The sequence below is a fragment of the Typopeltis vanoorti genome, chromosome 4 (assembly GCF_054136105.1).
Source record: "Typopeltis vanoorti isolate ZY-2024b chromosome 4, IOZ_Tvanoo_1.0, whole genome shotgun sequence".
Classification (NCBI taxonomy): domain Eukaryota; kingdom Metazoa; phylum Arthropoda; class Arachnida; order Uropygi; family Thelyphonidae; genus Typopeltis; species Typopeltis vanoorti.
The window spans coordinates 161,640,082-161,654,459 of NC_143552.1; the positions used below are offsets into that span (position 1 = coordinate 161,640,082).

Here is a 14,378-nt window from a genome sequence, read left to right on the forward strand (position 1 = left end):
AGTAAAGCTGTTATGGTAGGAAGCAAGCTGAATAAATTTATGTAGAATAAAAAAGAAATTAGTCAAAACACTAAATTAGCTGTATACAAGATGGTTTTCAAGCAAATTTTAACTTATGGATCTGAGAGCTGAGTTAGAAATAAAACACTTGATCTGAATGACTTAGAGACCTCAAATATGAGAGTTCTGAGAAAGATTAGTGGAGTGAACAGATGGCATCAATGATAGTTAAAAATTAGGATATTAGGAAAGAACTTGCTGTTTTCAGTATTCGGGAATGTTAATAGAGCTAATATCACATGGTATGGTCACTTAAACACAGGAAAGGAAAGTTTAACAAAACAAGTGTTCTTTGCCAAGTTGGCAGGATAAAGATCCAGAGGAAGACCAAGATGGTGATGGATTGATACAGTAAAATGTGCCTTAAAAGACAGAATATAAGATCTGATAATATTAGGATCTGACAGATAACAGATTAATTTGGAGAAAAATTGTTGATCGGATTAACAAAACCAGTGTTTTCTGTCAGGTTGGCAGGAAAAAGACCCAGAGGAAGACCAAGATATAGGTGGATTGATACAGTAAAAAGTGCTTTAGAAGATAGAAATATAAGATCTAATAATGTTGGAGTCTTGATAGATAACAGACTGATTTGGAGGGAAATTGTAGATAGGAAGTTAGTAATGATGTAAATTTTTCATGTAGTACTATCATATTCTGTATACCCCTTGAGGGTATATATCAGGAATTTGATGATATGATGATTGTTGATTGGAAGTTAGTAATGGCATAACTTTTTCACGTAGTTCTGTCATACTCGTAATTATCCTGCCATATCAAAATTATAGATGTTAGAATAGAACTTGCCATTATTAATGTTTGAGTGTGCAAACAGAGCTAATCTAATATGAAATGAAAAGATTACCAAAATAAGTGTTTGAAGCAGAAATGGCAGGAAAAGAACTAGAGTAATACAAGAGGAAAATGTAAGATCTCAAAGAGAAACCTGGCAAATAATAGACTAATTTGGAAGCAAATTGTGGATAGGAATCTAGTAATGTAATGTAATGTTAATTGTCTTGGATCATCTTTGTATTTAGTGCATTCTTTGAGGAGATATAGAAAATAGTCTTTTTCAGCATGATCTCTCCCATTTTATGAACAGCTTATCAACTTATTGTTTAAATTTTAGTAGCATATTTAGAGTACATTATTATATGAAATGAAATACATATATTTTTATGATAAATTTAAAATTTTTAATTACAGTAAGATGATTTTTTACTATGATTGCTGTTCTTTCTCTGTGTACTCCATCTTTTCTTCTTGAGTAAAGCTATTATTCATTGTAGCCTCAACCCAACTTAAGCAGATGAGGAAGATGACTTATAGTAAAAGAGTATAGAACAAAAGTAATATGACTTTCATTCTTGCTCTTCTCATAGTAATATTTGAATTATATTTGCCAAGAGACTGGTTTGTTAATAAAACAGCAAATCATTTCTGAGTAGATTAAAACTAGGTAATTTACACATGTCCACCCACCCACACCCACACAAACACTTCACATTATTACCATGATCACTTTTTAAGGTGGCTGAATAAAACTTCTTACGAAAATGCCAAGTATGGTATTAATTTAAATGGATACCATGCTTGGCATTATTAATTTTAAATTAATAATGTGACCACTTGATTAATTTACACAGTCCACTTTATTTGTAAAAATACTAAATGCCTATTATACAATTCTGCATATTCAAAATGCTCTGATTTAGCATCTCTAATAATTTCTTTTGTTTGTTTTGTGGAAAAGACACGCTTTTCCGCAGATCCATTTGAGGATAACTGTTCTAATATGAAAAATTAAATTATAAAAGTTTACCAAGCTCTTTGACTTACAGAGTATATAGACATCATAGGAATATTGCATTTTTTTTTTGGATCAAAGTTTTTTTTTTTTTTAGATTTTTTATTCTGAAAATTTTAGTATTTATTTAATAAATACCTGGATTTACTGAACTATATGTTTCTTTTTCAAGGAGAGATGATAATGAAAACATAACTTCAGTGAACTGCTTGCATATTACTTTTGATAAAGAGTATCCTTTCTCTGCATCATAAAATTTTTTTTTATAAAAGTAATAACTTCTTATGTTTGTTTATTTTAAGAACTAAGTAATTCATATTATGCTAAAGAGAACATCATAGCAGTGTTCTTAAAAATCCCTGATACGATGTAGTGAGATCAAATTTAGTATTTATTAAAACTGATGTATAGGTTTATTTTACATATGAAGTAATAAAATTTTATTACTTAATTCTAACAGCTTCTGACAACATTAATAAGAAATTAAACTTATTCACTTTCTTAAAATCTTTTGTTGTAACTTATCAAAAGGTGATATTTTGAAGGTCTGATTTTATGATCTACTACAGTTCCCTTTTCACATTTCAATTTTTAATCACTTTTCTACAACTGCTTGATCACTGAAATAATTAATCCACTTCTTCACAATGTACTAATATTGTCACGTGATGTTTGTCATTTCTGGTTATTCCTTTTCTATTAATCTTTCATAAGTTTTTATTTTGATCATAACTAGAAACATTTCCTATTTCAAATACATTGGTTTCCATAAATTAAGTAACAAAGATAAAAATCACAATAATTCAAAAACTATATGATTAATTATTATGCAATTTGGTAAAAGTTGCATGATATAAGATGTAAAACACCCACAGAAATTATAAATAAATAGTTTAATTCAGTAACAAATGGGTATATGAAGACAATGGTCAAAAACAAGAGGTCAAAATGAGATCGTCCAAGTGTCTCAATGTAAGACAGTGTGGGAATGTGAGAATTACAGAGGTATTTCCCTACTGAGTGTTCCTGGTAAGATTTATGCCAGTGTACTTGAGAAACGGTTGAGAAGAATTGTGGAAGAAAAGCTTGGTGAAGAACAAGCTGGATTCAGGCCAAATAGAGGCTGTCAGGATCAGATTTTCACTTTACAAAAAATAGTTGAGAAATTATGGGAATATAACAAAGATCTGTATTTAGGTTTTGTGGATCTGGAAAAGGCATATGACAAGGTGTCAAGAGAGAAGCTATTCAATACGTTACAGTTATATGATGTCAATGGGGCATTATATCAAGCAATACTTAGTCTGTATTTGAGTTGTAAGTCAGCAGTTAGAATTGAAGGACGTCCAGGAAGATGGTTTAATGTTAAATCTGGTGTGAGACAAGGATGTACATTATCCCCTCTGTTATTCATTATCTATATGGATCACATTATGAAGGAAAGTTGTATTAAATATGATATCAAAATTAGAGATGTTAAGGTCAGCTCTTTGCTTTATGCGGACGATGCCATACTTCTAAATAAATCAGCTACAAGTCTGCAAGATTCCCTGACTAAATTGAATAACTGTCATGATAGATATGGTAAGGTCAGCAATAAAAAGACAAAGACAATGAAAATAGGCAGAATCGTTGAAAATGTCAACTGCTTTGTGAACGGAGAACCTGTGGAACAAGTAAAACATTTCAGCTACTTAGGCACGATTTTTAGTGAAGATGGGAAATTAAATATAGAAATAGACAACAGAATCAACAAAGCTGGTATGGTGGGAAGTCAATTGAATAAATTCATATGGAATAAGAGAGAAATTAGTCAGAACACTAAATTAGCTGTATACAAGAGTGTTCAAACCAGTTTTAACTTATGGATCTTAGAGCTGGGTCAGAAGTAAAACACTTGACCAAAGACTAGAGACCGCAGATATGAGAGTCCTGAGAAAGATTATAGGTGTGAACAGATGGCATCAATGGCAATATCATATTAAAAATGAGGATATTAGGAAAGAATTTGACATTGTCAGCATCCAGGAATGCGTTAGCAGAGCTAATCTCAGGTGGTATGGTCACTTAAACAGAATGGGCGAAGAAAGATTAGCAAAACAAGTGTTCTCTGCCAGGTTGGCAGCAAAACGACCCAGAGGAAGACCAAGATATAGGTGGATTGATATGGTACAAAGTGCCTTAGACGATAGAAATATAAGATCTGATAATGTCGGAGTCTTGACATGTAACAGACTGATTTGGAGGAAAATTATAGATAGGAAGTTAGTAATGATGTAAATTTTTCATGTAATACTATCATATACTGTACACCCCTTGAGGGTACGTGGCAGGAATTTGATGATGATGATGAAACTGTGTCAATAAAGAATGTAGTTATCTTTCACAAGGATGTTTCATACTGTTTATAATAGTATCTAGTAACTCAGTTGGTGATGATAACCAATGCTCCTGCAAAACTCTCCTAAGTTCCTAAAGGTTTTGGGAAGAGATGGGTGGGGTTTGAGAGCAGCAATACATGTATCTAAAGGATCCCGGATATGCTCAATAGGTCAGGAGACCTGGCTAGCCATTACATGCATACATTAGTCTCTTCTTGAAGATACTGGTCCATGAGCTTCACTCGATGAGGACTAGCATTTTCGTCTTGTAGAATAAATGCCCCATATTGCACCTGCATATGGATGAACACAGAGATCTAGGACCTCATGTCTATAAGTTGCAACATTCATGGTTCTGTTAGAAAGCACATATAGGCCAACACATTCACCCAACATAATGCCTCTCCAAACCATCACACTACCCCCACCATAAGTGTCCCTTTGTTCCTTTCATGGATATTAAAGGGGTGATAATGTGTCCCCTGATTCTTTCCAGATCAGAGCATGCCTGGTATTGCTGTGAAAAGCAGATGAAGACTTGTCTATAAACAATTCAACCCTATTGGTCTTGGGTCCACTCGATATGGAGCTTGACCCATTTCAAACATTCTCTCCTGTGGTGTGGGTATATGGAAATGCAGAATCCCAGTTACCTATCATACAGACCACCTTCATGAACCCTTCTCCACACATTGGAAGCAGATAGCAACCTAAGTCATATCATATATGATTTGGATTAGTACTCCTGTTTTGGTAAGTAGGTAATCAGAGATATCTGATTTCCTACTTACAACGGGAGGGATCTTTATCTGGTCGATTTCAATCAATGGTGAGTTAGCCGATCTCATACGGAGGTAGCAGGGTTTTTTCTCCCGGAAACTCGGGTTTTTCATCCCGCATACATACAAATCGGCCCTTCAGAACACACGCAATTTACAGACAAAAATTACTAGTTGGAGGTAGGCGGTAGATGGCGTTGATTCGTAGTAGAGGTAAGGTGTAGAGACAGTTGAAGATCTCCTCCCGCGATGAGTCTTCGGACTCCTTGGAGGTATCAGGAATAATAATAATAATAATCTCACCCACTGCAGTAGTGGCCTTTCTCACTGTATCTCCAGGATGCTGTTTGCATCTGTGAACTATGGAATGACTTGCATATCATCTGGCAAACTCTGCCTAACTTTTCCTAGCATTTAGTCGCATGTCTTACTACCTGAATTCATCGGTTAAATGATATCTTGTAGCCAAATCCACGAATTTTGTTATCATGACATGTCTTGTCCTCACTCCACACACTAAATGGAAAACCACTCTAGAACACAAGCTTTTATGCCAGGCTCAATTACATGTACTGCTGACAGTGCCACTCATTTGTATACAATAACCAGACACCTTTTAAACTATGTACCTGACTTTCATATGCCCCCTCCCCCCCCAGAGTTACCATGATGTTTTTCTCTGTTTCTTAATTTATGGAAACCAGTGTATTTGAAAGTTTATTTTTCACTTGGTTAGAGTATAATAAAATTAGTTTAATCCTTTATCCAAGTGTGAGCAAACAAAGAGACCTCAATAAAGGTCGAAACTAGTCTGGGTAGTGGCCCTTCCCTTAATGCATAACATTAGACATATCCGCATGGAGATGTGTTTTGCATTATTTTGCATTATAGGAGATACTGAGATAGGAGTGTTGGCAGCTTGCTCCACCTTTGCAACGAGTTGCCCTGGGTTGTTGTATCACCTTACCCTAGTCCTGAAGATACTTCAGGCGCAAACTTTGTTTGCTCACACTTGGATAAAGGATTAAACTAATTTTATTATACTCTAACCAAGTGAAAAATAAACTTTCAACATCTTTCTCTAAATCCAGAGTAATTTATTAAAAAAGGGTGGCACACCATATGGCAACTCCTATAGGTGGAGATGATCTGCTAATGCTTCTGCCTGGTATCTCCACTAGGGCCTGGCTCCCACTGAAGAGACCTCAATAAAGGTCGAAACTAGTCTGGGTAGTGGCCCTTCCCTTAATGCATAACATTAGACATATCCGCATGGAGATGTGTTTTGCATTATTTTGCATTATAGGAGATACTGAGATAGGAGTGTTGGTATCTTTCTCCACCTTTGCAACGAGTTGCCCTGGGTTGTTGTATCACCTTACCCTAGTCCTGAAGATACTTCAGGCGCAAACTTTGTTTGCTCACACTTGGATAAAGGATTAAACTAATTTTATTATACAGTGTATTTGAAGAGTTTGTATCATGCATTAAGTTGAAGATCCATTATCAGCAATACCTTCTATAATGTGTATTTGTAATGCACAAATTTGTTCATATGAAATAGATTAATAGGTGAATAAAATCACAAAAATGTGAAATTGTATGATCATATGCAATTTTTCACAAGCTGACCATGGTTTGCACTACAGATTAAATTAAAAAAAAAAAAAAAAAAAAAAACAATGTAGTGATCCATGAGGGAATGCACAACACGTACATCACATTTTCTCTTTCTTATTCCAGTATAGCTACATGTGTTGCCCTGTGAGTTTACATTATGCTGTTGTGCTATTTTTATTGTGTGAAAATCTATAACACGACGATTTTTAGAACATTACAGGAGAAACAACAGTATGTTGTTTCTCCTGTAATGGGGGAGGGGAAGAATTTCTTCCCTCCCCATCTCTTGGTGAATGTTTGCATATTTTCTTCTGCAAACGGATTAAGGGCTAGTCCAGTTGTAGAGAAGAAATCCAGTATGTCTTTAAATTTACATTTTTACATACTCTCGTGAAATATATATGAGTGTAGTACTCGCTCACTTTCAGTCTCCCCCTTTTTGGCATTCTGTGGCTTAAGTTTTTCCCTGTTTCATTTGTCTGCTGTCACTACTGTTTCTTCCTTCAGTTCTGAAAAATCATTCTGACTTATTCAACTTCTCCTTGAAGCTTGATTTCATACAATCCAAATTTTCTAATAGCAATAATATCTTCCTTGGTAACTTTAATGTGCACAATCCTATTTTTCTCTTTTTCCAAATCAACTGACCAAGCTAGAAGAGAAGCAGAGATATTTGCTCTAAATAATGATTTAAAGCAAATCATTCATCTCTCAAACAGATTTCCTGAAACCAATACTCTGGATCTTTTCTTAATTATTCTCTTTTTAGGTATACTGTTGGAGTGAGTTCCTTTTGGTAAATCAGACCACATTCATCTCATCCAAGTTTCATCTCTTACTGGGCCATCCCAGCCATTTACAACCTTGTTTAGTTTAGCACTACAACAATACTAAGTGGGAAGATCTCCATGATGTTTACGCCTCTTTTCCATAGTCGTAGTACTGTTTCTGTTCTTCAGATCTAGATACTTATTCTGATTTTGTACAGAAATTATCCATATTGGAATGGAGGTTTTCATTTCTCACTCTGTTCAAAATTCCCAACTTACATCCAGCCATGTTTTTTCAAAAGTGTACCAAGATGGTTCAAGAAAAGTAAACAGCTTTTCATAAGTGACTTGAGAGAAAAAATCCAGCTTCATTCACAGCCTATACCCGAATCCAGCAGTACTTGCAAGACTATAATTTAAAGGGCTAAATGTTGAAAATTTGCTACCTGCTCCAATAGTAGACATGCCTTCTGGTCCTTTGCAAAAGCTGTTGAGGGTATAACTTTTGTCCATGTTATCTCCTGGCATCGTTCTTCTCATACAACTCTTACATAGATGACAAAGTCAAATCACCTCATTCTTTACCTGGAACATTGCATCACAATGCCTTCTTGTAGTTTTTCACCAAAAAGATGTCAGAAAAATCTTAAACATCCTGGATAACAAGAAAGGCTTCTGATTTTGATGGAATTTCCAGCAGTGGTGTTCAAGAGATGTGCTCCTGAACTAAGACATTCTTTCGAGAGAGAGATTCCGGTATTGAGACCACATGTTTATTAAATACGAACAGGATAAGTGAAAACCCGACAAGTGTCGTAAGTCGGCTGGCTTATATCATCAGGGGTATTGATGTATAAAGAGTTAAACACAACTAACAAAGATAAATTCATAGTCCATTGGATGTTTCCAACTGTAACATTGAAAAAATTTAAACATTTGTTGGAATATTGTTATTTCTTGTCACGTTCTGTGCTTCACGTGTGTTATGTCTGAGATCTGAGGAAGTTAGATTTTTTATGAATGCCGACCACACTTGGTGTAATATCAAACCTTGGTTTTTGTTGCACTGTGTAGGAATTCTAAGCATTTTTGCCACTTTCTTGAATTTCCTTGTGAAAACGTTTTTATCAATATATGACATGATTGTTTTTTTCCCAAAGTACTTTATGGCCAGTGGAAGTTGTGCGGAAAGCTAGACCTGATTTGTGTTCTTTTTCTTTTTTCTACGTCTTTTTTATGTTTTGCCATACAGATTTCTCCTGACTGGCCTACGTAACAAATGCCACAAGAACAATAGATTTGATAGACCTCTTTTTTTTTTTTGATGGGATGGTGCAAAGATTTCGGTGGATGTACGAATCTTGATATTTTTTCCTAAAGGGAGAAAAGCTATTTTTAAGTTGTACTTGCAGATCAATGTCGCTAATCTATCCGTGACATTCTTGATGTATGGTAGTGAGATTGCATTCTTGAAATCTTGTTTTTCCACGTTGGTTGCGGGAGCTGCATTGAGGATTTTCTTGATTGTTTTTGGCTCAAATCCATTAAGTGTGAAGTTCTGTGTTAAGTAGTGTAATTCTTCATTTCACTTTTTTTCCGTGCTGGATATGTGATATGCTCTGTCTCTCAAGGTTTTTATTATGCCTATTTTTTGTGGGGGGCGGCAGTGTGAGGCTGCATTAAGAAATCTTCCTGTAGTTGTTGGTTTTCTGTAAACAGAAAAGGTTATTCTTTCTTCTTCATTTTTTTCTATGAGGATATCCAGGAAAGGTAATTTTTTATGTTCTTCTATTTCCAAAGTGAATTTTATATTTGGGTGTATTCTTTAAAAATAATTAATTCATCTGTTTGTTTCTGGCCAAATGACAAAAATGTCATCCACATAACATAGCCATCTCTTGGGTTTCTTTTGATAGTTTTTTAGAGCATTGGTTTCAAAGTTTTCCATGAAGAGGTTAGCCAAAGCTGGTGAGAGAGTGGAGCCTCTTGATAGTCCTTCCTTTTGTTCCCAAAATTTCTCCTGGAATGTGAAAAATGTATTATTCATGCAGTGTTTGTATAGTTCTACAATGTCTGGCAGAAAATATTTTCAAGAAGAGTCACTGTACCATTTCTTGGTACCTTAATATCTTTTTTATGTATTTTTTGCGCTCCGTAAATTTTTGGGACTAATGGGTGTTTCGATGATAGAGTTAATTTTAGTTCTTCAGGCCAGTAAGGTATCTTTTTGATTAAGTCATTAGTTTTATTATGTGCTTGCCATGTGGGATCTCTGGCAATAGGCGAATAGGTGGTGGAATCCTCTAAGATGGTGTTCATCTTTCTTGTGTAATCGTCTGAGTTTATGACGACTGTCGCGTTCCCTTTATCTACTTTAATTATTACAATGTTGTTGTCCATTTTTAATTTTTTAAGTGCTGCAGATTCCGGTTTTGATAAGTTCTTACGTGGTATTTTGCATTTTAATAGTAATGCAGAACTTTGTATGTGGATAAGGTCTGCTGTATCGCTAAGCAAATTGTGTATTCTTTTTTCAATTTGTGCAATGATATCTACTTTCAGAATGTGATGTGCCATTAAAGCGAAATTGAAGCCTTTCATTAGAATAGGACTCATGAAGATAGGTTAGTCACCACTTTAAAGTGATCTAAATGTTTTTGTTGTTTTTCTTTTTCTTGCTGAAGTAAATTGAATTTCCTTATTAAATTATATTTTTTCTGTTCAGCAACCAATTTAGCTTTATTGTATATAATGATATCAATATTATCCCATAGGTCAGACGGTAGCGAAGTGGCTAATTCACTGTATATAGCAAATGTCTGATGGCTTATTGTCGCAAGTTCAGATATAGTGAATACAATTTGTTCTCTCAAAAAGGCTAGTTCTGTTCTACAGTAGATTCTTTGTGCTTTAATGGAGGAGAATGCACATTTAATTCTAATGAACTTTGGAATTATCTCTGATCTGATCAAAAAAATTAAACGGTTGATATAGTTCTGATGTTTAATACGTAATTTCTCTAGTTGTGTAACTTTAGACCATAGGCACTCGCCGTGAGCTTCCATATGTATATGAAGGTTTCTGTGAGTCAGTTGTTCGAGAGATAGATTCCGGTATTGAAACCACATGTTTATTAAATACCAACAGGATAAATGAAAACCCAAAAAGTTTCGTAAGTCGCATGACATATTATGGCAAGCACATAATAAAACTAATGACTTAATCAAAAAGATACCTAACTGGCCTGAAGAACTAAAGCAAACTCTATCATCGAAACTTAGTCCCAAAAATTTATGGAGCACCAAAAATACATAAAAAAGATATGCCGTTAAGGCCGATAGTGGATGGAAGAGATTCTCCGACATCAAATCTGACGAAATATCTGACAAACACGTTAGCGCCACAGATAGGAAGAACAGATTCATTCATAAGAACAGTTTACATTTCATCGAGAAGTTCAAGGATGATAATATAGAACCTTCAGATATTTTAGCAAGCTTGGATATAGTCTGCCTCTTCACTAAGGTACCGAGAAATGATACAGTGACTCTTCTTGAAAATATTTTTCCACAGACGTTGTAGAACTATACAAACACTACATGAATAATGTTTTTCACATTCCAGGACAAATTTTGGGAACAAAAGGAAGGACTAGCAATGCCCCCCCCCCCCTCCCACCAGCTTTGTTTGGCCAACCTCTTCCTGGAAAACTTTGAAACCAATGCTCTAAAAAACTATCAAAAGAAACCCAAGAGATGGCTACGTTATGTGGATGACATTTTTGTCATTTAGCCAGAAACGACAGATGAATTAATTATTTTTAAAGAATATCTTAACAGAATACACCCAAATATAAAATTCACTTTGGAAATAGAAGAACATAAAAAATTATTATAATTACGGCTATTTTGCCTGCTTCAGTTTAGGAGTGCCCCTGTTTAAATGTCATTGGCTATTTGCTCACGGATTCTTAGGGCATCGTAGATGTAAATTTACCAAAAAGTACATGTAGCATAAGGAAGAGAAATTTACACATACCTTTTTCTGGGTGTTGCGGCTTTTCTTCTTTCTGCGATGTCCGAAAACTACTGAGTGTGTGGAGGGGGGGGGGGAGTAGGCAATTTGGGAGAATTAAATTAGAAAAACCCGGGTTTTTTTCAGTAATATATATATAAGCATATATATTATATTATTATGTTATATAGGGTGGGGAAAAGGTGAAAGGGTTGATTTTTTATATAGGGAAGGGGAAAAGGGGGTTGACTGGGTGCGGTCCGTTTTGACTATTTTTGGTTGTCATCTGAACACATTGGGAAAGTGGATGCTATGGTTAGCATCCACTTTCCCAGGGGATATACATTATCCCCTCTGTTATTCATTATCTATCACATTATGAAGGAAAGTGGTATTAAACATGATATCAAAATTGGAGATGTTAATCTCAGCTCTTTGCTTTATGCAGACGATGCTATACTTCTAAATAAATCAGCTACAGGTCTGCAAGATTCCCTGACTAAATTGAATAACTGTCATGATAGATATGGTAAAAAGGTCAGCAATATCAAGACAAAGATAATGAAAATAGGCAGAAGCATTGAAAATATCAGCTGCACTGTGAATGGAGAACCTATAGAACAAGTAAAACATTTCAGCTACGTAATCACAATTTTTAGTGAAGATGGTAAATTAAATATGGAAATAGAATCAACAAAGCTGGTATGCTAGGAAGTCAACTTAATAAATTTATATGGAATAAGAGAGAAATTAGTCAAAACACTAAATTAGCTGTATAGAAGACACTGTTCAAACCAATTTTAACTTATGGATCTGATAGCTGGGTCAGAAGTAAAACACTTGACCAAAGACTAGAGACTGCAGATATGAGAGTCCTGAGAAAGATTAGAGGCATGAACAGATGGCATCGATGGCAATATCATATTAAAAACAAGGATATTAGGAAAGAACTTGACATTGTCAGCATCCAGGAATGCATTACACAGCTAATCTCGAATGGGCGAGGAAAGAATAGCCAAACATGTTCTCTGCTAGGTTGGCAGGAAAACGACCCAGAGGAAGACCAAGATATAGGTGGATAGATGGAAAGAATAGCCAAACAAGTGTTCTCTGCTAGGTTGGCAGGAAAACAACCCAGAGGAAGACCAAGATATAGGTGGATTGATACAGTAAAAAGGGCCTTAGAAGATAGATATATAAATATATGATCTGACAGTGTTGTAGCTTTGACAGGTTACAGATTAATTTGGCAGAAAATTGTAGGTAGGAAGTTAGTAATGATGTAAATTTTTCATGTAGTACTATCAAATCCTGTACACTCCTTGAGAGTAAATGTCAGGAATTTGATGATGATGATGTATATAATTTTTTTCCCTTTTTGCCATCCTTTAATATCTTATAGATATGTAATTCATGGATATATTCCAAAAAAAAAAAAAAGTTTAATATTTTATTTCTAATATATCGAAATATGCTTTATGCGATATATACTTTACAGTAATATACATTATGTAGAAAGAAGATTAATACTTTGTTATACAAGAAAACCTTGCTTAATGTGAATTCGATATGCACAATAATGAGTGTGATTGAGTGAAACAATACTATTTCCTGCTTTAAGCGAGTGATTAATCAGTTAATGTGATTTTTTTACGTTACGCGAAATTTTTTGTAGCCAATCTGCAGTGAGTGAAAAGCTGGAGGTCATTAAGAGACATGAAAATGGCGCTATTAATACAATGATTGTGCGAGACTTGGGATACTGCGAGTCTACAGTTCGGACTATATTAAATAAGAGCAAAGAATACAAAGAACAAGGAAAAGTTGTACTGCTTCTTTAAGTATGCAGATCACCCAAAATAGAAGATATTTAATGAACAGGATGGAGCGTCTTCTGTCCCTCTGGATTGAGGATTATAACCAAAAAATAATATCTCTTAGTACAGGGAATATTCAGGCAAAAGCTCTCAATGTTTTTACCCCATTGAAAGAGACCAAATTTCAAGAGGAATGTGAAAGCATTACTGCGAGTTTAGGATGGTTTGACCATTTTAAAAATTGAACTGGACTACATAATGTAAGAAATATGCTAGTGCTGATGAAGATTCTGTGGCCAAGTTTCCTGAAGAATTGCAAAGCATAATTCAGGAGGGTGATTATGACGATTGGCAAATATTCATTGTCGACGAAATTGGTCTCTTTGGAAGCATATGCCAACATGAACTTTTCTAGCTAAAACTGAAGCATCTCAACCAGAACACAAAGTATCTAAAGATTGTCTTACGCTTTTATTAGGAGACAATGTAAAAAGGTGACTTTAAACTCAAGCCTATATTAGTTTATCGAGCACAAAATCCAAGCTCTGATATTATTTAGGAAATAAGCACAATTGGAAAAGAATTTGGATTTAATGAACTGGATGATGAAGATGTGAGAAACTTGCTCGATTCCCATTCAGAACAGTTATGTGAGAATGATCTTCAACTAGAAGAACAGCGTGCATGTGAAGATAAGGGGTGTGAACAAGAAGAGAATGTTATGACTAAGAAGTTAACTACAAAAGAACTTGAGCTAGTTTTCAATAACATTGAAATTTTGTATGATCCTGATATGGACTGAAGCCTCGAAGTCTGCCGAATTCTTGATAAAGCCATCGTCCGCTATTGCAAATTGCATGACGATGAAAAAGTCGAGCACGATTCAAACATCTTTACTTAATTTTTTTTTCTAAAAAAGTAGCTCAATTAAATGTTTAGGCATTAAGTAAAAATTTAAGTAATTGATTTTTTATCAACTTTGATGATTTTATCCTCTAATATAGCTTATACTGTAATTTTTTTCCTCCAAATATATGCTAACTGATGGATGAATTATAATTATTCCTATTGTTTATTGTATTCGCTTAAAAGCGATTCCGCTTAACATATTAATTGATGGATTAATT

At 34.7% G+C, this 14,378-nt stretch overlaps 1 protein-coding gene across 1 annotated transcript in view; it reads left to right on the plus strand.

The window, feature by feature from the left end:
• Cdc45 (cell division cycle protein 45) overlaps positions 1-14,378 on the plus strand; it is a 309,294-nt gene that overhangs the window by 170,145 nt on the left and 124,771 nt on the right. The window contains exon 11 of the mRNA XM_090392057.1: positions 2,043-2,102. Within this exon, the coding sequence (XP_090248183.1) occupies positions 2,043-2,102 (60 nt within the window). The remainder of the gene's footprint in view (positions 1-2,042; positions 2,103-14,378) is intronic.